Source organism: Halichoerus grypus, chromosome 11 (assembly GCF_964656455.1).
Source record: "Halichoerus grypus chromosome 11, mHalGry1.hap1.1, whole genome shotgun sequence".
Classification (NCBI taxonomy): Eukaryota; Metazoa; Chordata; class Mammalia; order Carnivora; family Phocidae; genus Halichoerus; species Halichoerus grypus.
The window spans coordinates 75,925,785-75,947,888 of NC_135722.1; the positions used below are offsets into that span (position 1 = coordinate 75,925,785).

Here is a 22,104-nt window from a genome sequence, read left to right on the forward strand (position 1 = left end):
GATTCAAGTCGATTGAAGTTCTGTCCACGATTTCTGCCCCTCGGGGCTATAGCCCCAAAATGGCTCCTTTTGCCTGATTCAAACACCCATGCTGGTGGTTCTTAACATTCCTGGGCTGGGCAGGGCTAGTTAGGTGGGGTGCCATGCATTCCAACTGTCCAGCAGCTGGTAAATCAAGTGTTTTTTTTTTTTTTTCCTGCAGCACTTTAACTTAGGTATAGAATTAGCTTCTCTTATAGCCAGGATACTCTTATTGCTCTCACCTAAGCAGGCACAGAGAAAAGGGCAGTGACCAGAAAGGGGAAATAATGAATTCCCTCTGTTAGGCCAATAGGTACGTGTAGTAGAAATTAGGAGAAAGTTTTACCGCATCAACCAGCATCTGCTGCTGGAGGAGAAGCTGCTGTTTCTGCTCCATGATCTGCCGCTGTAGAGTCTGTTTCTTTCCCATCAATTGCTGATTCAACAGTGATGGCTGGGAGTTCATGTAACCACTTCCGGTGTTTGGATTTGAGCAGGGGTTGGGACTTGGACTGGGGCCTGTGTTCTGGCCTACCACAGAGTGTTGATCCTAAAGGAGAGAAGGGGGTAAGAGGGGGAAGCTACTGTAATTAAAAGAAGAAAAATGTAGCACAAAGATCATAAGCTTAGATTCCGAACATTTTTCATCTTGTTGAGATCAAACATGGTTAAATGGGTTGGAGATCAGAGAATTGCCTTTCAAATGTAGGAGAAATCAATGCGTATTACAGCAAACAAAGCAGCTGGGTTAATTACATTAGGGCACTAGAAAAGCTCCCATATGACTCTGATGGTGGAACCTCCGCATTCCAGAAGGCGTTTATGGAACCTTAAAGAAAACGACCATAAAAACATATGGCAAATCTCTCAATTGCTCAGGAACAAACACATCATAAAGTAACAAGTTCTTCCTTTTCCTTAAAGCTAGCACAGATCATTGCTGATCCTGCAACGAAAATTATGTTTTAAGGCATATGTTCAAAAGTTGAATAACCATTTTGGTCAGGAGGGGCCCAGCTTTCTGTGATAAGACGGAAGACCTGTGAGTTTCTGTTTTACAAACACTCTGAAACCTGGAAGGGACTTTACTTTTAAGAGACTTGTCAATTTTGCTCCCTGATCAGGAAGTCGGGAATTTCAGTGTATCAATCAGTAAAAGCACACCCAACCGACAATGAGAAAGCATAGATTAAAAACTCAACACTGTATAGTAGTAATACTGGGTATTGGTGAACTGCCATTCTAACTCAAGGTCTCTACCAATCTTTTTTTTTTTTTTAATTTTATTTATTTTTTGACAGAGAGAGACAGTGAGAGAGGGAACACAAGCAGGGGGAGTGGGAGAGGGAGAAGCAGGCTTCCTGCCGAGCAGGGAGCCTGATGTGGGTCTCGATCCCAGGACCCTGGGATCATGACCTGAGCTGAAGGCAGATGCTTAACGACTGAGCCACCCAGGGCCCCAAGGTCTCTACCAGTCTTAAGGCATTGACCCTGCAGGGCAGAAAGCTAAACCTAGCCAAACGTTTTCATGAATTCCCAATGCCATGTTCAGGCTTGGACACTGTTGGAGTTACAAGAACTTTAGAAAACTCTAGCTGTACACAGTTGGGGTTACAAGAACTCTTCCCACCTTAAAGAATGTATCTAATTAAAGAAGAAATGACATGCTTACATGTAAAAAATACAAGAAAATACAGGATCAAGTCTTAGATATGATACAAGTACTAAGTCAAAGGTCCTCACACTTTGATGATATTCATTGGGGACACAGGTGCTCTGGACTTGCTCCAGAAATTCCGAGGCTATTGACTGGGTCCCTGGTCAGGAAATTCTAATACTCATTGGTCCAGAGTATGCTCTTTGAGAAACACTGGAATGTGGGAGCAATACAATCCAACTTTCATTCCCCATCTGGACTGTGTGAAGTTACAAGAGATTAAAAAGATAAAGCAACTCTCATGAGCAGTTGTATATACTCCGTTTGTGGAAAGTCTCTTCCCTTTTATCTCCTTCTTTTTCTTTAGTTATGTACTATGCTTAAAAAAAAAGTCCACGGCCTGGAGAGGTAGGAAATGTGGCCTTGCTTTAGTAATTCTTGGGGCTACAGAGCTCACCAACGACCTCAAAAGCAAAGGGATACAAAATAATCCTAAAGATGACCAGGCACTTAGCCTTATTACAGGCCAGGCCCTGTCCTCAATATGTTATGTGACTAACCACATTTAATCCTCCCAATGAAACAATGAGCAAGAACTAGTATTATCGTCCTAATTTTGCAGATGAGAAACCCGAGCTGAGAGATCACACAAGTAGTTGAGGAAGATTTGAAGCCAGGTCTGTCTGACTTCAGAATTCTTTCTCAATCACTGTACCTGTTGTCTCTCAGCTAGGATGAGACATGTTGAGGAAAAATGTGCTCATGCTTCTAAACTGTGCAGACAAACCTGCCCATGGAGCACGTGTTGATTGAACACCCTCTGCACGGGTGAGCACCCTCAATCAGGCACGTGGAAGGGAGTGTGGTGCGGAGAAGGGCAGGCTGTGGGGTCTGGGAGGGGGCGGTCCTCCTCACCAGTTACCTAAAAATAACGGGAGCCATCTCTGAGGCAGACACATCCTCCGTGCAGTTTTAAATAACCATCCTCTGACACCTCTGCACACAATGCCCAGTCAGTTCTCTCAGAGTTAAATCCATCTTGGTTCTTGGGGGAAAATGTTCACCCCACATATTCTACAAGCCACTAGGGATATGGGCCTGGAGACAAGCGCGTGAGAGTCATTAACACAATGGCAGTGGATGATCTGTGTGTCGAGCGCTCTTGAGGGCAGGTTGAGAAGGGAGTACCTGGAGGACTGAGTGTTGAATCTTTGGTCCGCCCAGACGAATGAGAGCAAAGCAGAGCCCGCAACAGGGAGAAACGGGGGGCAGGAGGAGGGGCGTCAGACAAGAGTAAAGATGACCAGCAGTGATGCTAGAGGAAATCAAGGTGAGAGAATATAGTGGAGGCAGTGGTTGGCCCTTCACTCTCCACCCTCAACCAGAATAGAAACCAACTGCTCTTTTCTAGGATATAATAATTTGAAGTTTAGTGCAAGACTGTGTGAAAAGAGGATTTCATGTTTTAAGAAACTGGTTGACAAACATACACAAAAACTCAATGCATTTTGCTTCTCAGTCTTCTTTGCATGGTCACAAGATCATGAGCTCTGCAGATGAGCCTGCTGGAATTCATATCCCAGTTCTGGCACTTGTTGGCTGTGTGATCTGGGAGAAGTTAATTTACCTTCATGAGCTTCAATGTCCTTATCTGTAAAATGGACACAAGAACAGTACTGACTTCATGGGATCCTTGTGAGAATGAGAGGAGATGCTACAATGCCAAAAATACTAAGCACAGAGTTAGCACTTAATAAGTGCCGGCTGCTCATAATTGTTAGCGTTATATCCACACACAGGAGAAGGAGTCTGTTTTGTTTGTTGACTGTGAAGCAAGGGAGATGGGCCTTGCAGATGGCACAGCTGTTCTGTGTCGACTCTATCAGAAATGCCGGGGTCTCAGTTACATTGCGGAGAGTGAGCTACTGATGGACTCGGGGGATGACCTTCATCCTCCTACCTGGAGATGTCGGAAGAGGAGCTGAGAGCCATTCTCTGATGGAAGCTCTTCTGGAGGGTGCTTCCTTCATCCGGGTTAGGGGTTTGGCTCAGGGCCCTGATACGTTGTTTTTTCCTGTGCTAGTTTTTATTTCTTAACATCCAATTATTTATTAATAGAGCAACCAATATACACTTACTAAGTATTGTGAATTAATTTCTTCATTTGTAAAACAGAAGTAATTATATTAATGACATAAAATTAAACCAGATGAAATTTTGAACAGTTCTAAGCACTTTGTAGGTACTCGATTACATTTTAGCAATTACTATTTTTCTTCTTTCTTCCTTTATTATTTTGCATATGGCAGAGATGTTCTAGAAACAATTATGTTTGTGAAGAAGCTTATGCCGTAAGTGTATTTGGATTGCAGATGCGGTGTGTTTAGCTCCCATATATTATTTTATTTTATTTATTTTTTTGTTTTCTTAAGTTTGCAACTTTAATGTAACACTGATACCAAAAACATGACAACAGGACAAAAGCACACAATGAAAGCAGGAAGGGCGAAGACAGCTTCCTCTTGCTTGCCACCTTGGATAGGCAGGTAGAAGGTGCCCCTAGTGCTGTGTTATAAGAAGGAGTCCGAGGAGGCACTCTGGCTTGGTGAGTGACTGCTGCAGGTCATCAGCACTGTTGGATCTGGGAGAAGTTGGCACTCGCTCTGGCAGCATTTCTGGCGGGGACGATGGAGCTGGCGCTGGGCCCATCGAGAATGTGGTGCTGGCCCCCCCACTGGAGCCACGGCTGACACCAGCCCTCCCGGTGCCTCTCCAGTTGGCACGGTTGCCATTCAGAATGTACTGATCGTATCTAGCCCAGAAAGCCAAGGGAACCCTGGCCCAGCGATTGCTAAAATCTCCATCCTCATACCACATCAGAAGCTCCACCTGTGTGTCATCCCAGCTCCACCGTCCAATCAGTGCTTCATCCCCGATGTCCATCTGGGCCCTCATCTGGGCCCTGGCATGTTCCTCAGCCATATCCACATCCATCGTCTTGAATGCATCATCCACAGCCTCCAAGAAATGAGCTTTCCCTTCCCAGGGTCTCGGTTCTGATGCTGGGTGAGGAATCTCAGCACACCCATCTTGCTGGTCTTGTGGAAGGCTCTCAGACCCCAGAGGAATTCATACTCCACTGGGCTGCTATTGAGGATCTTCTTGTATTCCAGGTACCTCAGTGCGGGAGGATGACAAACGTTTGCGTCCAGCCAGGAAGACCTGTTGTACCAGTGGCTCCCAGGTGGCGCCTTCCCAGCCCCAGTGCTGCAGCTCAGTTCCTGCGGGGTGGGGGTGGGGGCTGTTCTGACCCTCCAGCCCATGTCTCACTCCCACACTCACTCCCAGGGCTTCCCCCTCCAGGACTGAGGCCTACAAAGCCTTAGGCTGCTGGTCCTATCCAGAAGCCATGTGGAGGTACAGGTTGGGACACATGTAGGGTGTCTGTTCATAGGAAGGCCACACGTTTTGTGCCCCTTGTCACAGTGAACCCAGATTCCTGTTGGGTGTGTTATAAACAGAGGGGCCATTTCTTCAGGTTCCCTGCTCTGAGCACACCCCATGCCCCCATCATATTTTAAACACAAGTTGTGCCCTCCAGTGGGCCACAGTCCCCACTATTTCTTATTTTATTATATCTGCCCATTTCCCTCATTTCTATCACTTGCCTGGCTCATGTAGGCACTTGAAGATAAGATCTCTGGCTTATCCTTTATCTGGGAATCTAAGAGGCACACATCACATACCCCATGGACATCCTCACTCAAAGTTGTTGCAGGAAAAAGGAATGCCTAACAATTTCCATCAGGTGGTATGATACCTACTGGTGCTTTATGATTAAAATCCAGATCTTCTAATGCCTAATCTAGTCACCTGTCTAGCATCCATCCATTCACTCATGAATTCTGATAAATTTTACTGAATATCTACAATATGCTAGGCAGTTTTCTGTTTTTTTCTAGAGATTTTCTAGAGATTAAAAAATTATTTAGAAAGGGGAAAAATGAAGAGAAAGAGATGGGCAGAATGCTTAGTGTTGGCAAAATTGGTGGACTTCAACTTAATTTCCAGGGAAATCTGGAAAATGAGCCTCCTCTAAGATTTAGAAAAGATCTGCCTACCAAGAAAATGCAACTACATCTCTTTCTCTAATCAAACAGATGGACGGAGCTAAATTTAGTTTCATCCCTTCACAATACCAAAAGATATAAAAATAAGAGATAAGCTCTCTTTTGGAATTCTGTACAAGATTTTTAAGCCTTGTAGCTTCTGGCCCGTGGGCCTTACCATGTACTCTACCATGCACATTCTTTCATTGCATGATTGAAGTAATATTTGGCTGGTGCTACATTTTTTTGCCCTTATGTTCGCTATGAAACATGAAACACCTCCTTACACAGGCTTGCTGTCATTGCCAAGATGTTGTGCAAACTTCAGTACATAAAATATTTTGAAAGAAAAATATGCTCTGCTGCGTTGGGTTTGATTTCCATATTCAGCCTCACTCTTTGCCTTCCGTTCAGCCCATGTAGAATGTGGCCTTATAGAAATCAGTCTGGTTCTATTTCAACACACATGGTCTCCTTAAAGCTCATGGAGACCATAGTAAAAATGGCACATCCTCAGCCTGTAGATGAGTGTGTGTGTGTGTGTGTGTGTGTGTGTGTGTGTGAGAGAGAGAGAGAGATTGTGAATGATTTAGGCCATTTCCACTGATGCAGTCTTTTATGACAGAAAACCCAGTTTTCTAGAGAAACTGGAGTTAAAGGCTGATTTGGCAGCTAATAACAGCCATATGATTGGTTCAAGTCATGAACTTGAATGATCTTTCATTTTATGTGTGTGTGTGTGTGTGTGTGTGTGTATTTTCTCTTTCTACCAATAAAATTACAGTATTTGATGCTAACCTACAAAATAGGCTTCTGATCCTATCCTCCTGGGTTTTAATATAAATTTACATTTAATACGCACTTACAGTTTTTCACATTTGCATGTGTGTGTGTGTGTGTGTGTGTGTGTATTTAAGAGTTTAAAGTCCTGTTATAGTATTAGGTAAGCCACTGAGTTAGAGTAGTATGCCAGCGTTGAGATATGGTTAAAGCTTCTTGATCCTTCTTTTCATCCAGCACAGGACTGCCAGGCCAATGAAAGCATATCTGTATTCTTCTAATGAAGTTCTGCCAATAATTAAGCTATGTCTTTAGAATTATTATCTTCACTCTACCTGATTCATTTATTCAACAAATATTTATTGAGCATCTACTATGCATTATACATTCTTCTAGGCCTTGGGGATCAGAGTCCAGGCAGCCTGCTGAAAAAACCCTGCAGCTTGTCTATACTTTCAAGTTTTCCAACTGGACTACTGATGGAAAATATATCTTCCAGAATGGTCTCAAGGATGCTAGAAAACCATTGGTAAATCAGGTGTGTGATGACCAAAGCTGTTTGCCAAAGGTAAGTGGCAGTGTGTGAGGTTGATTTACATTCATAGGAAGCTGGAAGCATGTTTTAATGTATGGAAAGCATGGTAAAAGAATGCTTTCCTATATTTGTTACTTTGTTGACTTAGTATCTTGTCCACAGATTACTACAGGAAGCGCTAACTCAGCAAGGAGGCAAAACATGTGTCTAGAAGACCTGGCAGAAAATTAAGGAGATACCTGAACTCTTGTAAATGGGCACCCTTTTCTTTAGGGGACAAATGACTTGTTCTTCCTGTTATTAACTCTATTTCTCTCAAAGCCAGGTTGAAGTCCCTTTGAAAAAATGTCCAAATTTTACAATTAGAAATAAATTCCACTATTCTAGCCCTAGCAGCTCATTCACCAAGACCTCTTCTTTAAAATGTCAGGGATCGGGCGCCTGGGTGGCTCAGTTGGTTAAGCGACTGCCTTCGGCTCAGGTCATGATCCTGGAGTCCCTGGATCGAGTCCCGCATCGGGCTCCCTGCTCGGCAGGGAGTCTGCTTCTCCCTCTGACCCTCCCCCCTCTCATGTGCTTGCTCTCTCATTCTCTCTCTCTCAAATAAATAAATAAAAAAATCTTAAAAAAAAATAAAATGTCAGGGATCAAAATTTAAAGAGAATGTATGAAAAATAAAAAATCTTGTAACTCTTAGTACCACACATCGGAGGACAGGCCTGGCCACTGGGTCTTACTTTGATAAAAGGTCTTTGTAAGCCATGCTTAATATGTGAGAGATCTTTCAAAAAGATGTTAACTAATAAAAATGCTGCAATTACCACTTTCTTTCATTTAATGGAATGCAAAGTCTCTGTCAAGCAGGATTGATTTCAGCAAAAGTTAGAATAGGGTTCAATTAGACATGTCCTCAAGCAGCAAACAAAAATATCCCCGGTTTCATTGAAGTATGTTGAGATATTAAGACTCATTGAACTCAGCCATTTTTACTGTTAAACCAGTTCTGTGGACTGAACACTGTGACATCGTTCATTTCACAAAGCAAGCAAAGTTACCAGGCAGGTATTGTTCTCTTAATATTTAAAAAAAAAAAAACACTCTAAAAAATATTTGTCTTCTTCTGGGCATCTGGGTAAAATGGCTCTCTGTTTTTCTTATTTTGGAAGGGGGATATATAATGATTTTTCCCCCCACAAAAAATGAAGTAATGTAAGTTACTTGGGATCCATGAGAGTATTTTGGCGTGGGATGACTGCCCTTTCTTTTTCTTGGCTTCCAGAGCTAGGCATCTGCAATTTGCAAAGCAAATTCAAGATAAAGTACCCAGCTGGGCAAGTTTGTACAGTAGATCTCATAAACTGGTTTGCTATTCAATCAATCTTTCTTCCCCGCTCTTCTCTCTTTCCCTCTTCTTTCCCTGTCTCCATGAACTAACTGCTTAACTGTTCCTCCAGGCTATTCATCTTCTGAACTGTCTACTTATGAAGACGTTTATTTATCTCTATGCCTGAGAAACAAGTTGCCTGAACTGTTTCAGATTCCCTGCAAGCTGGCAGCCCCACTAAGTTATTTATTTGGGGCAGAGACTGAGGTGGCTGTGTGGGGCTCAAATAATCGAACTGTTCTTGCCCTTCATGGCAACAATGACAATAAAACAATTATCAGGAAATCGTCCAGGAAACAACTTTCAAACTGAAAGACTGAAGGGATGAAACACTCCTGTCTTCAGGCTGCTTGTCGTCCATCTCAAGGGTCCGCAAACTGTGGCATGACCGGTCAAACCCAGATTGCCACCTTTCTCGGTAACCACAGTTCTATTGGCACCTAGCCACGCGCGTGCATTTCCGTGTTGCCTGGGGCCGCCTTCCCACAACAGAGCTGAAGAGCTGTGGCAGAGTCCTCATGGCCCCCAGTGCCTAAAATATTTACTATCTGGCCCTTCGTGGAAAGAGTTTCCTGATCCTTGCCCTGTTTGGCTGTACTGGCCAAGGAACTGCTTACGTGAAATTGATAAAATGCCTTCAAGAAAGTACCCAGCAATCCTTGGAAGGGACTGGCGAGTTGGGCCCGAGAAACAGCTATCACAAGATCTGTTTACAATCACCCTCCACTCCAGCCACCATTACAAACTGTGACAGCTGAAAAAGCATCCAGCGCCAAGAAAGCTTAACAAAATGACTTGCACGAGGTCACAGACCTACCTAAAAGATGAAGAACACACACACAAACCCAGGAAAATGTATTAAGGAGAGACCAATGGAACCAAACCTATCTGCCTAGGAGAACTGTAGCCTGTCTGATCGAACTGGCTTGTTAGGGGTGAGCGGTGGGGTTGGGAAAATGTGGGAAGGTGGAACATGCAAACACAGAAGATTTTATTTGGACTAGTATTTTTCTTTGTCCTTTGCAATTACGAATAGTAGCTGCCTTTTCCTTCTACTTAACAGGGCATTTTTCTTTGCTTGCTCGGAACCTCCTGATCATATGTTTATAATCTGTTTGGTTCAAATGATCAGAATGAATTTTGTGGTCACTGTAGAGTTCATCCTTCAGATGTTACCTAATTTTCAAGTCACCAGGACACTGCATCTATTCTTAGCCTCTGGGGTGGACACTTATTATGGGTTGGCACAGAAGACCAGTTCCATGAGCGAGGAAGCAGCATTTAGGTGGGAGAGCAGCCAGGAACATAACGTCAGTGGGTCAGGGCGGAGTGGGAAGAGTTTGGTAACTCAGGGGAAGGAATGAGAAATTTTTCTTAAAAGAGAAACTCTTTAACTTTAGAAGGGCTCTTTGTGGCAGACCTGAAATTTCTACTCTGTAAGTTAGCATTTAGCTTTCTGTCCCTAGAGCAGTGGTTTCCAACTTTTCTTTGGATAACACAGTCTTTGCAGGGTTTCACAAAGCTATGGATTCTGCCTCTCCTCCCTTCCCCCCCACGTACACATACAACTAACAATTTTGTCTACATTTTCAGGGAGTTTACACATTTTCTAAACATCCACAGACCATCCATTGACCTCAGGTTGAGAACTCCACCTCCTGTCCCTCAAAGGTTAGTGTTTATGAAAGTAACGAAATGATTTTCCACTCGGATACATCTTCTACACTGCACTCCCAGCTTAAAACTATCCATGGCTCCTCTCGGCCTTTGCAATCAAGTCCTAGCTCCTGAAAATAGCAGAGAAGGGCCTCCCTGATCTGGCCTCCGCATCTTTCCCCAGTCTCATCTCTCAACACATGCTTTCTTCACTCTATCCTAGAGTGAAATTAACCTACTTGCAATTCCTCAAACTCACAGAGCTCCTTCTCCTCTCCGCATTTTTGCATTTGCTCACAACATCTCTGCCTGGAGCCCTCTTCCCCCACTCCTCCCTACCAAGGGATCACTCATTCTTTCTAGGCTCAGTTCAGATGTCATGTTTTCAGGAAGTCTTCTCTGGCCTCCCAGCGCTCTTCGGTGCCCCTCTTCTGTGCTTCCATTAACAGTTGGTACTGGCTCATTAGGGACCATTTTTTACTTTGTATCACAACTCTTGTTTGCTTATATCTACCTCCCAGTAGAAGGGCTTGGAAGGCTGGGACGTTCATCATGTTTTTCCTGGTATACAGCAGACCCTCCATACATGTGTTTGTTTGGGTTTTTTTTTTTTAATAAATAAATACATAGATAAATGAAGAAGCCACATGAAGGTAGAAAATGGGGTCAGAACTTCCTGCTGTCAGGTACATGAGATAAAAATGCTAGCTCTTTTCAAAGGCAACTGGAAAGCCAATGTAGGACAGAGAGGCAAAGGTTGAGTAACACTGTAGAATCCAGTGTTGCTTTTCTGAGTGTATCACTTTATTAAGGCCCACAGCATAAAGGATATTCTAGAAATGAAGAGAGCTTGTGGTGAGCAATGATGGAGAACATGATGGTGGTGGTGGTGGGTAGGAGCAGATATGTTGGAAGGCAGGAAGAAGGCACACCACTGGAGTATAGTTTCTACCAATAGTTATCATTTTTTGAAAGCTATGTATGAGGCCCTGTGTTGAGGGCTTGACATTTATTATCTCATTTAAGCTCCTCAATAATTCTGTTTTAATTATGATTCCCATTTTAAGATGAGGAGATAGGTTAAGAAATTTGTCTTTTTAAAAAACATATGCCTTTAAAATGCAAAGAACCTTAAAGCCTTAATAGAATAAGGTAACTGGCAACATATTTAAAAAATATCCCTCTGTTCTAAAAGCAATTTGAGTGGGTAGGCAGCACTAGTGAAAAGTGGATTCTGGGATCAGGCAGAACTGGGTTCAACTCCCAATCCCAAATACCCCCCCAGATATGGGGGTAATAATATTTTCCTCAATATTACCTCAACAAACGGCATAAAGTAAGTGAAGTGCTTAGTATAGTGGTCTCTGGTATGTAACAGACTCGAAATAAATGTTAGTATCTCCTCTTAAATAAATCTGATATTTACTGAATATCAAACACATACATTAAGGTACCGGACTAAACAAAATGTAATTTCTGATCATCAGATAGTGAGGACAGCATGCTGTTTATAATAATACCAGCAAGAAACCAACAAGCAATAATTATGCAGAGATGTGCTCAATCACTTCACAATAGCGAAGCATTTCACCACTGTCTCCACCAATTAAAACAAGATTAGGGAATTGTGTTTAAGGGTAATTTTATCTTTTGTTGAGCCTATTCTATAACTCGTGTTGATATTAATCCCTTCCTCTTCTCCCTTCAGTATAATGTGTAACTACATTAGGCTTATAACTCCTCTGTACAAAAACATTCATTTCAAAGGGACATATATTAGGAACCGGTTTTCTACCTTAAAATTGTGCTTTTCCTCTAGAAGTGTTTGGAAGGTGTTACGGTTTTGGATGAGATAAATATCAACATTTTCTGTTCTCACTGAAAGTGAAGGCAATCCAGTAAACAAGTAGTAACAGAGAAGGAAGACGAGGTAAGTGACACCACCGTTCAGAAGGAAGGAAAAACTGTTTAAAGGGCTGGTTCTTAAATCAAAATGATGTCCAAATTATACACAAAACAAATGTGGAATTTTTACAAATTGATTTCCCTAGGTGGCTTCTAATACTTGGGGAGGAATGTAAAATTTTTCCTTTGGAAATAATAATAATAATACAGAATTTTGATGCTAGAATTTCACTTTAATGAAAATTTTATAGACTACTTTTAGCTTTTTATCTCTTTAAGATAGAGAAGTGAGAAATCTAAGAAAATTCTTATATGTCTTCTGTGGCATCACATGACAAAACACTATAATGATGAAAAATGTAACCTTTGTAGTCAACATGCCTAGGTTTAAATATTTCCTCCATGACTTACTAATTGTTCTCAGGCAAGTTATAAAAGTCTCACTGTCTCAGTTTCTCCTCTGTTAAGGGGCAAATAATACTGCCTTCCTCATATAATTGCTGTGTGGCTTAAATAAAATTAAGTAGGTAAAATATGCGGCAGTCTTTGGCTTGTAGGAGGTATGCAAGAGAAGTTAGCATTTATTTGAAACTATGGTTTTCTTTGACAATTTTTCCTTATTCTTCTTACTTACACAAACTGACATTATTTCATTGATTCTTGTAGGAATCTGGTTCATGTGACCTGTGAACCTTGCTAATTTCATAGTCTTCTCTTTTAAACTCTTTAGACCTTATTTTCTTCATTCTTAAGATAATGGAAGTTAGATTATAATCTCTAAATTACATTCTAGTGCCAGAGTTGTTGAAATTCCATTTTTATTGGATCAAGCTAACAATAAATACCACTGTCATGAAATAATTAAATTTCTCTTTTTCACTGAGTCTACAATGTAACTTAACAACATGACATGCAGTGGTTTTGCCACTATAATGTACAAATACTGGATTGATCTGGTTGGGGGTGAGGAGCAGGAAATTACACTGGTTATTTTCTTCTGAAGTGATTGAGGTAAACAAAAATTGAGGCTTTAGGGATGGGAATGTTGAAAAACTTCAAACTTAATTCTGGATCTGTTCATATACTTCATTGAGGAAAGCACAACATAGAAGTATATATATAGCTTTCCGGGGTGCCTGGGTGGCTCCGATGGTTAAGCGTCTGCCTTCGGCTCGGGTCATGATCCCAGGGTCCTGGGATCAAGCCCCACATCGGGCTCCTGGCTCAGTGGGGAGTCTGCTTCTCCCTCTCCCTCTGCCTCTCTCCCTGCTCATGCTCTCTCTCTCTCTGTATCTCTGTGTCTCAAATGAATAAATAAAATCTTAAAAAAAAAAGTATATATATAGCTTTCTTAATAACATTGGACTTTTCTGAAAAAAAAGTCTGTTTTTTTCCTCTGACTCTGCAAAAAAAAAAAAAAAAAACAATCTACAAAACATTTTGCTAGAGGTAATTTTTATGCTTTGGCTATCCATTCTGGGCTAAAATATACAAAATATATTAACCTGCAAAGTAGCCCACATATTCTGACATATCTCCTCTTAAGAGAAATGAGAGAATACCTTGGTGATTGCAGGTTATCTAATAAACATAGAATTCTGGATGCACTGACACAATATAGTGACTGTGGCCAATATCTTCAAATGTGTCCAAATACTCTACTGTAACATGATTAGCTATTTTTGAATGTATTATTATAATGACCACAAAGGACATTTAAAAAGGAGCCATCTGTTCTCTGTTAAATGTAGCCCTGAAGTCTCCCTTGGATTAGCAAAGCAAGCCACTAAATACTTCAGTGGGACTTCAAAACAGCTGAGTTCTCCCTAAGACTCACTAAGGGATGAGCTTCAAAAGATTAGAGGTTTCACTTGGATCAATTCCCAGAAAATCAGGTTAAATTATTTACCAAATCTTATTTATGCTAACCATACAAACCCATTTTGATCTGCAGAGTACCAAAACAATGTTTTAGGAAAATGATAACCTTAAATGAAAAGTCCACCGTGGAAAAGAATGAGGAAGGTCAACTTTCTTTGGTTTGATTGTCTGTCTACATTGATGAAATCAGCTGTACAACTATTACCAGATCTGCTGTTACGTTATGGTTATAAATCTAGAAAGAAGGCACCTAAAAATTTTATTAATTCTGTTGAGTATTAAGATTGGGCATGTTTTACACACACACACAGTATTTTAGCTTCTCCATGTCTGTTTGGATTACAAGATGGTGGAGACTACTAAAATATTTTTGGACATCGAGCACTTTTTATGACATTTTTTCATTTACAAGGATTTCTAGTATAACTTTGGGTTCACAAGCTGAACCCATCAATTCATCTGAATAGAGAATTCAGAGTAAGACAATCTATGTTGGCACTGTCCAATCACATCTTGAGTCCTAATCACATCTTGTATTTTCTTTGTCATAGAATATATCAGTTATTTATTTACATGTATGTTTTTTCTCTTACGTCACTATTATTACTTCAAAAAGACTTTTTATTCATCTATGCATTTTTTTTTTTTTTTTTTTTTTAAAGATTTTATTTATTTATTTCACAGAGAGAGAGAGAGAGAGAGAGTGAGAGCAGGAACACAAGCAGGAGGAGCGGGAGAGGGAGAAGCAGGCTTCCTGCTGAGCAGGGAGCCCGATGCGGGGCTCGATCCCAGGACCCTGGGATCATGACCTGAGCCGAAGGCAGACGCTTAACGACTGAGCCACGCAGGCGCCCCTCATCTATGCATTTCTACTAGCACACATAAGCCTGACATAAAACAGATACTTGGAATATATTTGTTGTTCAATAAATAATTAACTACTTGAAAATCAGATAAACTTAATCTATAAGATGATTTGCAATTATTTAGGTGTTACTAAGAAAGTAACATATATATCAAAAGTTTTCAGTGAAATAACAAGTATCAATATCAAGTATCATACAAAATGCCTCACCTAAGAATAGTTATTATTATTTGTCAATTCAAGATACAAGTCTTTTTGCTTCTAAATTAAAACCTTGAACTTAAATTTAGCACCTACAGAGTTCTGTGAACTTTTAAACTTTTTTTCCCTCAGCAATCCAGGTAGGTTGATTGTATTGGATTCTGTTACCTGGAACTGGAAACAGATCCTTGATTTGAACATAACTGTCGAGTGATTTTTCAGTTGGGTAAACATTTGTGGCTTATGTTCCTAACGGCTGATCAGGAGAGAATACATGAGGGGAGACCGATATATTGTACACTTACTGGTGTTTACATGGTTTTGTGTTTTCCAGATCCATGCGGCACTTTTTAAAAGGATATACATCTGGGACTGCAACAGTTCTTCAGCTGCTGGCTGCATCCAAGTAACAGTTCATTTAGTATATATCTGAGATTTCTGAATATTTAAATCAAAACTGTGACTAAATTTGAGCCAATTGGATTCCCTTTATAATTGAAAAATATTGTTATCTAGCCATCCACATAAGAAAAAAAAGCCCACAACAATAATTTTTAAAATTTCTAGCCTGTTCACAAACTTAACAGAATGTGGGCCAAGTATGTGAAATGTCACAATACTGGATATGGTGGAGACTTAAAACCCACCAACAATATTACCAAATAACTGGCTTGAAAATGTTACTTAACTAAACAAATTAACTCAATCAAGCAGTTGTTTTTGGTAAGACATGGCTTGATTGATTATCTTTTCCAAGGACCTGATTTACCTGATAGATTTTCAGTTGAAGTTCACCATATTTATTTCATCCTTGCCAGGTCTTTTTTTTTTTTTTTTTTTTTTAATTTAAGAGAGAGAGAGTAAGAGAGCACAAGCAGGGGGAACGGCAGAGGGAGATGGAGAAGAAGCAGGCTGCCTGCTCAGCGGGGAGCCTGACACGGGGCTCGATCCCAGGACGCTGGGATCATGACCTGAGCCGAAGGCAGATGCTTAACCGACTGAGCCCCGCAGGCACCCCAGTATTCCATTTTAGAAATGTGATTAAATTAATCAATATTTTGAGGGTTAATTAAGCTAAAGTATTTTGAGCTCTTTAGAAACAAAATAACATTGGTAGATATCACGTTAATGTACAACTGACCAAAAGGTAGGGCAATTCAGTTCCTTTAAAAGAAATAAATAGCCCACTCAATGCTGAAGATGGCCATCCTCATGTACAGCAGTTATTTTATCCCCTAGTGCTACTTTTCCTTTACTTTTCAATTAAATCTGAATATTTTTTCTCACATATTTTTTTTTACTCTACCTGAATCATTTTTTTTTTTTTTTGGCAGCTGGGTTCATGGTTTTCTCCTAGGTAATACACCATTCATTCATATACCCTGCTATATAGCTTTCCATACCAAGAAGATATTAATCTTGGGATCTTACCTGGTGTTTGGTTATAAAAGCAAGTGAGGTGATCACTGCTTTTAGGTGGAAAAGGAATACATTTGGATAATATAGCTTATTTTAATAATTTGATCATACTGATCACTTACAAAGATCAAAGAGAGGCTATTGGTGTGTGGAGAACAACTTTTAGTCAAGTTATCATCAGTGAAACTAACTTGGGTACTTACTACTACACTGGTCTTGAGAGGGTAGAAGAAAACAGGGGCATTGATATATGATCCCTTCACCTCTTAGGGAAGCCATGAAAAGTGCGGTAATTTACCTGTAAGCATCTATTACAGTACAGGAAGGCTGCAGCGTTTCTATTTAAATGCAAATAATAATTCACATTGTTGTATAGAGAGTGATTTATTTCGATGTGTTCTTCCTGCCAGGATTTTAGGCTAGCCACTAGAAATATTGTCCAAGGACGTCTGTTCAAGGCTCTCCCTCACAACATGGTTGAGTATTCCTTAACGTTTCTATCTATGGTCAAGGATAAAAAAAAACAATCAGGCCTACCAGGATTTATAAAGCATGGCTTATGAAACGATATTCCTTAGAGGGTTGCAGTTCCATGAACTGAATCGGGAACAGTTTGTAGCACTGGGGATGATCTACTTACTGCACACTGTTAATATGTCTTAAATGACCAAGCCAGTTATAATTATCAGTATCATTGTAAACCTCCTGATTTCTGTCTTAATTTAGGATATTTCCTCATTGTAACCTCAGCAGATAAATACTGCGATCAGAGAACATTTCCATTCCATATCTTTAATCACATGTGGATACGTGTATAAACACAGAGGTGAGACTACGAAAACCGGTGTTTATAGGTTATATACTGTGACCGTTCTGCCAAGCAGACTGGATTGCTGTTTAGAGATGTAAATAAAAACCCGCTTTCCTGTTTGGGAGGATTTAGAGCAAATCTACTGAGAGATACAGAGGCAGACCAAAAGCGCTTTCCCAGACCCCTGGCTACCTTTATATGCAGGGGACACTCTGGAGAGGCAGTTCCCTGAGTTATACGCGATCATTTCTGGTATGGGCAGAATATTCAGTTATCCGCAGACTCTGTAGGGGCCCCGTTTTATATTGCTGGAGGTCCAGCAGTCCCTACTCAACTTCCCTGATTATATTGTGGATGAATTAGGAGGAACAGGAAAAAAAGGAAGGAAGAAGAGGACCTATAATATTTTGAACCACATAGTTATTAAATAAGACTCAAATCAGGAGAAAAGTCGCTTCGTGCAGACATCAAAAAACCATAGCAGTCTTCATTTGTTATAAAGAAATCTTTTTGGCTAGGGGGTAGTAGGTATAATCTGATAGTATCACCAACAGTTTTAGTTATTCCGTATCTTTTAGTCCTCCCACAGAAGGATATATTTTAGAAGTAATTTCATGATAATGATGCAGTGACGTTTATAAGAATTTTAGAGTTTTTTAAGGTCACATCAACCCAGAAGAATAATTTTTTACATTTAAAAATAGCATTTTTTCCTCCTTTAAAATGTCCCATTGATCTTTTTATAGCAGTAAAATAAAGATTCAAAAACGGTTACGCAGAAGTCCATAAGCCAGCTAGTCAATGACAGAATAAGTGGGATTTTTTTCCCTTAGCCTTTAGAAAGATGCCAACACACACTTCAGCCTCACATGATTTGGTGGTTAAGGACTTGGTTTGCAAAGCACGATTCAATAGTTTATTTATGTAAGGCAAAAGAAACGGTAACACGACTTTAAATTTTGATTTCCGAGTATCTGTGTTTGTCAAAAAGAAAAGGTGTCTGCGCGTATGTGCGTGTGTGTGGCTGGGGGAGAGTCTTTCTAAACCATCACTACCATAAATCTACTTCTATCTATCTCTTCTATTGTTAAACTTTCTCAAAATGATTTTGCTAAAATTTCATGTGCCAAAAGTCAGCCGAGCCAAACCCTTGGATAGCTGTCCTCTAATTTGGGGCTGGAGTAACGCTCGGGAAACAGAATGTCTGGAGCCTCTCCTTCCAGCACCACTAGCAGGCACTGTTAGAGCATTTTCATTCTGGCGTGTTCGACTTGAGCAAGCCCGGCACGGCGGCTTACATCCACGGAGGATCAGTGAACACCATCTCGTAGCAACAGGCACCAAAACAGTCCCTCATTACAAGCCTTGTCCGACAATCAAGTCTTTAACGAGAACAAAGGTTGACAGTGATTAATCATTAAGCAGTTCCTTGTTCCTTGATGCACGTGTTCTCAGCAGTGTCCTGCAGAGGCAGTCTGGCATATTTCCTGTCCCCTTGCTCCACTGTGCCATGTCTGAAGGGACACCCAGGCAGCCTTCTCACTATTTTAATTCCAAATGCTACAAACATCTACAGAGTTTCTATGTGCACATGTCTTGACTTTTATTCCGAGCCTGGCAGACTCTGAATGGATACAGGGAGTGAGAACATAATAAGCCGTTAATTCCACATCTGCTTACTAGATTATGTTCAAAGACCGTATAAGAAATTGATTAAACACTGTTTTCTAGAATAAACCTTTGAAATCTGTTTGTTTCCTTAAGCAACGCAAGACGTTGATATAATTTAGTTGTGCCGAGTACAGAAGACACCTTTACTACTGTTTCTACCTAAAAATGGCTTCGATGCTGACAAAGCACCATGCTTTAAAACGCAATAAAAATATTTTCAGAAATCCTCTTCCAAATAATTCTGTTTCACGAAGCAACAGGTTCGTAATGTTTACTGACATTGTCATTTTATTCAATGCTCTCTTTTGTTACGTGTTTTTAATTAGTTGACTAGGTACTATTTATCTATCTCAGCTGGTTATGCAATGGTATATGTATTCATCTTAATAGGCTGACTTGGAGGTTCTGTTTTTTTTTTTCTCTTTTAACATGTAAATAACACTATAAATAACACTATGTTACCTATGAACTAGAAGGTCAGGTGAAGAAGGAAGAGCCGCCATGAACCACAGGTTTCTAGGAGGTGAGGGGCAAGGGTTAATGGAAATGACATCAACAAAATTGCCAAGGGAAGTCCGTTAGTTAACAGCAGATATATTGTTTTTCAACAACAAATATCACTTCTAACAACAACAACAACAAAAGCCAAAATGGTATAATCCTAAGGATTCTTTCCAAACCAGTCAGAATTAACTAATGACAGGTCTCCAGTTATTCAAATAGATTTTAACTAGTATGTCTACAATATAAAAACTAAAGCATGAAATCCAATCACAAATATGAAATATGCAATTCTCCCAGTGTATTCAGCATTTTAGCATAGAGTTGCAATGTTTTCAAACTGAATTACATTCACTAAGGAAGGGAAAATGACAATGACATTCCACAAATGAAGAGACCACCTTATTACTGGTAGCTAAGCTCTTCACCCAAATGTATGTGACAGGGATGACATAATGGTTGTTGACTCATGTTAAGATCAAAGCAGCCTGTTAGAAAGCCCCATTCAGAAAATGAACATCTTTTAACTGGAGCCTCCTGGGATCAACATTTAAAACTAACAACAGTGAACTCTGAACTGTGAAGGAAAGCAGCGACAGACTACAAGAGGACAGCTGAGATGGAGCTGAGAGGGTCTGAGACGACATTCTTATAAACCAACTAATTGATCGCTTTAACTCAATTCAACTTGTAGTAATCTACTCTAACTGATTCTACATTTCTCTGCAGTTACGGTAAATTGTCTTCACCTCACACGAATTACTTTTAAACACAATATTTGGCTTCAACTGGTCTGCTCATCCTCAATCTTACTCCAATTAGAAGCTAAGCTTGTAACCTTTGGGGGCTTATGTCAAGATCTTAGGGCAAATACCTGAATCAATTACAAATTAAGGGACTCTAAAACTGTGTGTGGATGGCATGGAACATTAGAGCAATTTCTAAATCATGGGGTATGCAAATTTCAAAGAAATTCCCATATATGTGTATTTGAGTCATTATCCATAAATAACAGTAATAGGTATCCTGTATTGGGAACTCACTATGCATCAGTCACGGTGTTGGACACTTTATGCACTATCACTTTTCATAACTGCAACAACCTTCTATAAGAGCCCTATTAGTATTCCCATTTTTAAAAAGATTTTATTTATTTATTTGAGAGAGAGAGAGAAAGTGTGCGCAAGAGAGCACAAGCTGGGGGTGGGTGGAGGGAAGGGGCAAGCAAGGAGTCCCGCTGAGCAGGGAGCCCAACGTGGGGCTGGATCCCAGGACCCTGAGATCATGACCTGAGCTGAAGGCAGATGCTTAACCAACTAAAACACCCAGGCACCCCAATATTCCCATTTTACAGATGAGAGAACTGACATTTAGAGATGTTAAATAATTCATTGAGATAGTAAGCAATGGAGCCAAAATTCTAACTCAGGCAGCCTGACTTCAGAGCCTTGCTATATTATTAGTATAATAAACAAAACAAAACTAACTCAGCCAGAAGCTGAGTGGCACAATATATGGGACTAGGAAGCAATGTAGTCCAGTGCAACGAGCATACAGTTCGGAGATATAGGGCCTGTATTTGATATGGAGTAGTATGACATTAAGTTGCTTCATTCTTCTGAACTCCAGTATCCTCATCGGCAAAAGCAGTATGATGCTTAATTCCCAGTTTCATATTAGATATATGTAAAAAAGCATTTTGTAAATGCGGTACTCCCGTTGGCTAAAATAAAAGTATGAAGCTGCAGACATATTTTCTACTGAACCAATCCAATAAATGTGGAAGAGCAAAGAACAATAACATCGAAGTGTTACGAAGACAAAAAAAAAAAGTAAAGCCAATTTCATGGAGGCATATTAGCTAAGACCCTTGTACGTCAAAATGTGTAGAAGATACCCTTATACTACAGAGAAGACATAAACCAAAGTGAACGGAAAAAGAAGTTAATTTTCTGTAGGCATTATGGCATAGCTGTTAAGAATGTAGATTTTGTACTTAGAACTCGGTTTAAAACCTGAGCAAGTTACTCAAGTCTTAAGATCTCTGTTTTTCTCATTAGTGAAATGGAGATCGTGAATGTAGGGATTATAGGAGATAATGCATATGAAGTGCTTCATATTAACAAGGCTCAGTTAATACCGGTGCCTATTATAATTATTAGTTAACTTCTCCTCTCATTACAGTTTAAAAGGAAGAATATAATTTCAGGAGAGGTCTACACAGAGACGACTTTGTGGCTTCCAGAGCCTTAACAAAGAAGGTGAAGGCGGGCAGTCCCTAGGGAACACATACACGGCGTTTGGGTCTGCCTTAAAGTACATCATCAGGTTGATTCTAAAGTCCTTTTGCTCAACAGTTAATTTTACTTAAACCGATTGGCCCCAATGGCCAGCTCTTATCAGTACTTCAGACTGGGTCTCTCTGTCTGTATAGACAGACTTAGTTTTATTCCATGAAATGCTGTACTTCAACTTATTCCCTGAATCTGGAGCCACTGTCTGAGGAGGCGTGAGAATAGACGCTGCCTAGCATCTGGGAGGGGGCGGGGATGTAGTTCCTGTTGGGAGGGGGCAGAGAGCGAAAGAGTGGAGGAGAAGGGGGAAGAAGTCTAGACGATGGGCACTGGAGATCAGAGCCATTGGGACCACCGTGCTCTTCCCAGGGCAGGAAGTTGCCTGGTGATCAGATTATCACATCCCCCCCCACC

The 22,104-nt window shown here is 40.5% G+C and overlaps 1 protein-coding gene and 1 non-coding gene across 2 annotated transcripts in view; both read right to left on the reverse strand.

Annotated features, from left to right (window-relative positions):
• The window catches only part of MAML2 (mastermind like transcriptional coactivator 2), a 337,855-nt gene that overhangs the window by 12,899 nt on the left and 302,852 nt on the right, over window positions 1-22,104 (reverse strand). The window contains exon 3 of the mRNA XM_078058725.1: window positions 368-571. Coding sequence (XP_077914851.1) covers window positions 368-571 — 204 coding nt within the window. The remainder of the gene's footprint in view (window positions 1-367; window positions 572-22,104) is intronic.
• Window positions 5,110-5,239, reverse strand: LOC118532781 (small nucleolar RNA SNORA11). The gene has a single exon (XR_004915885.1). It is a non-coding gene; the product is annotated as a small nucleolar RNA SNORA11 (small nucleolar RNA).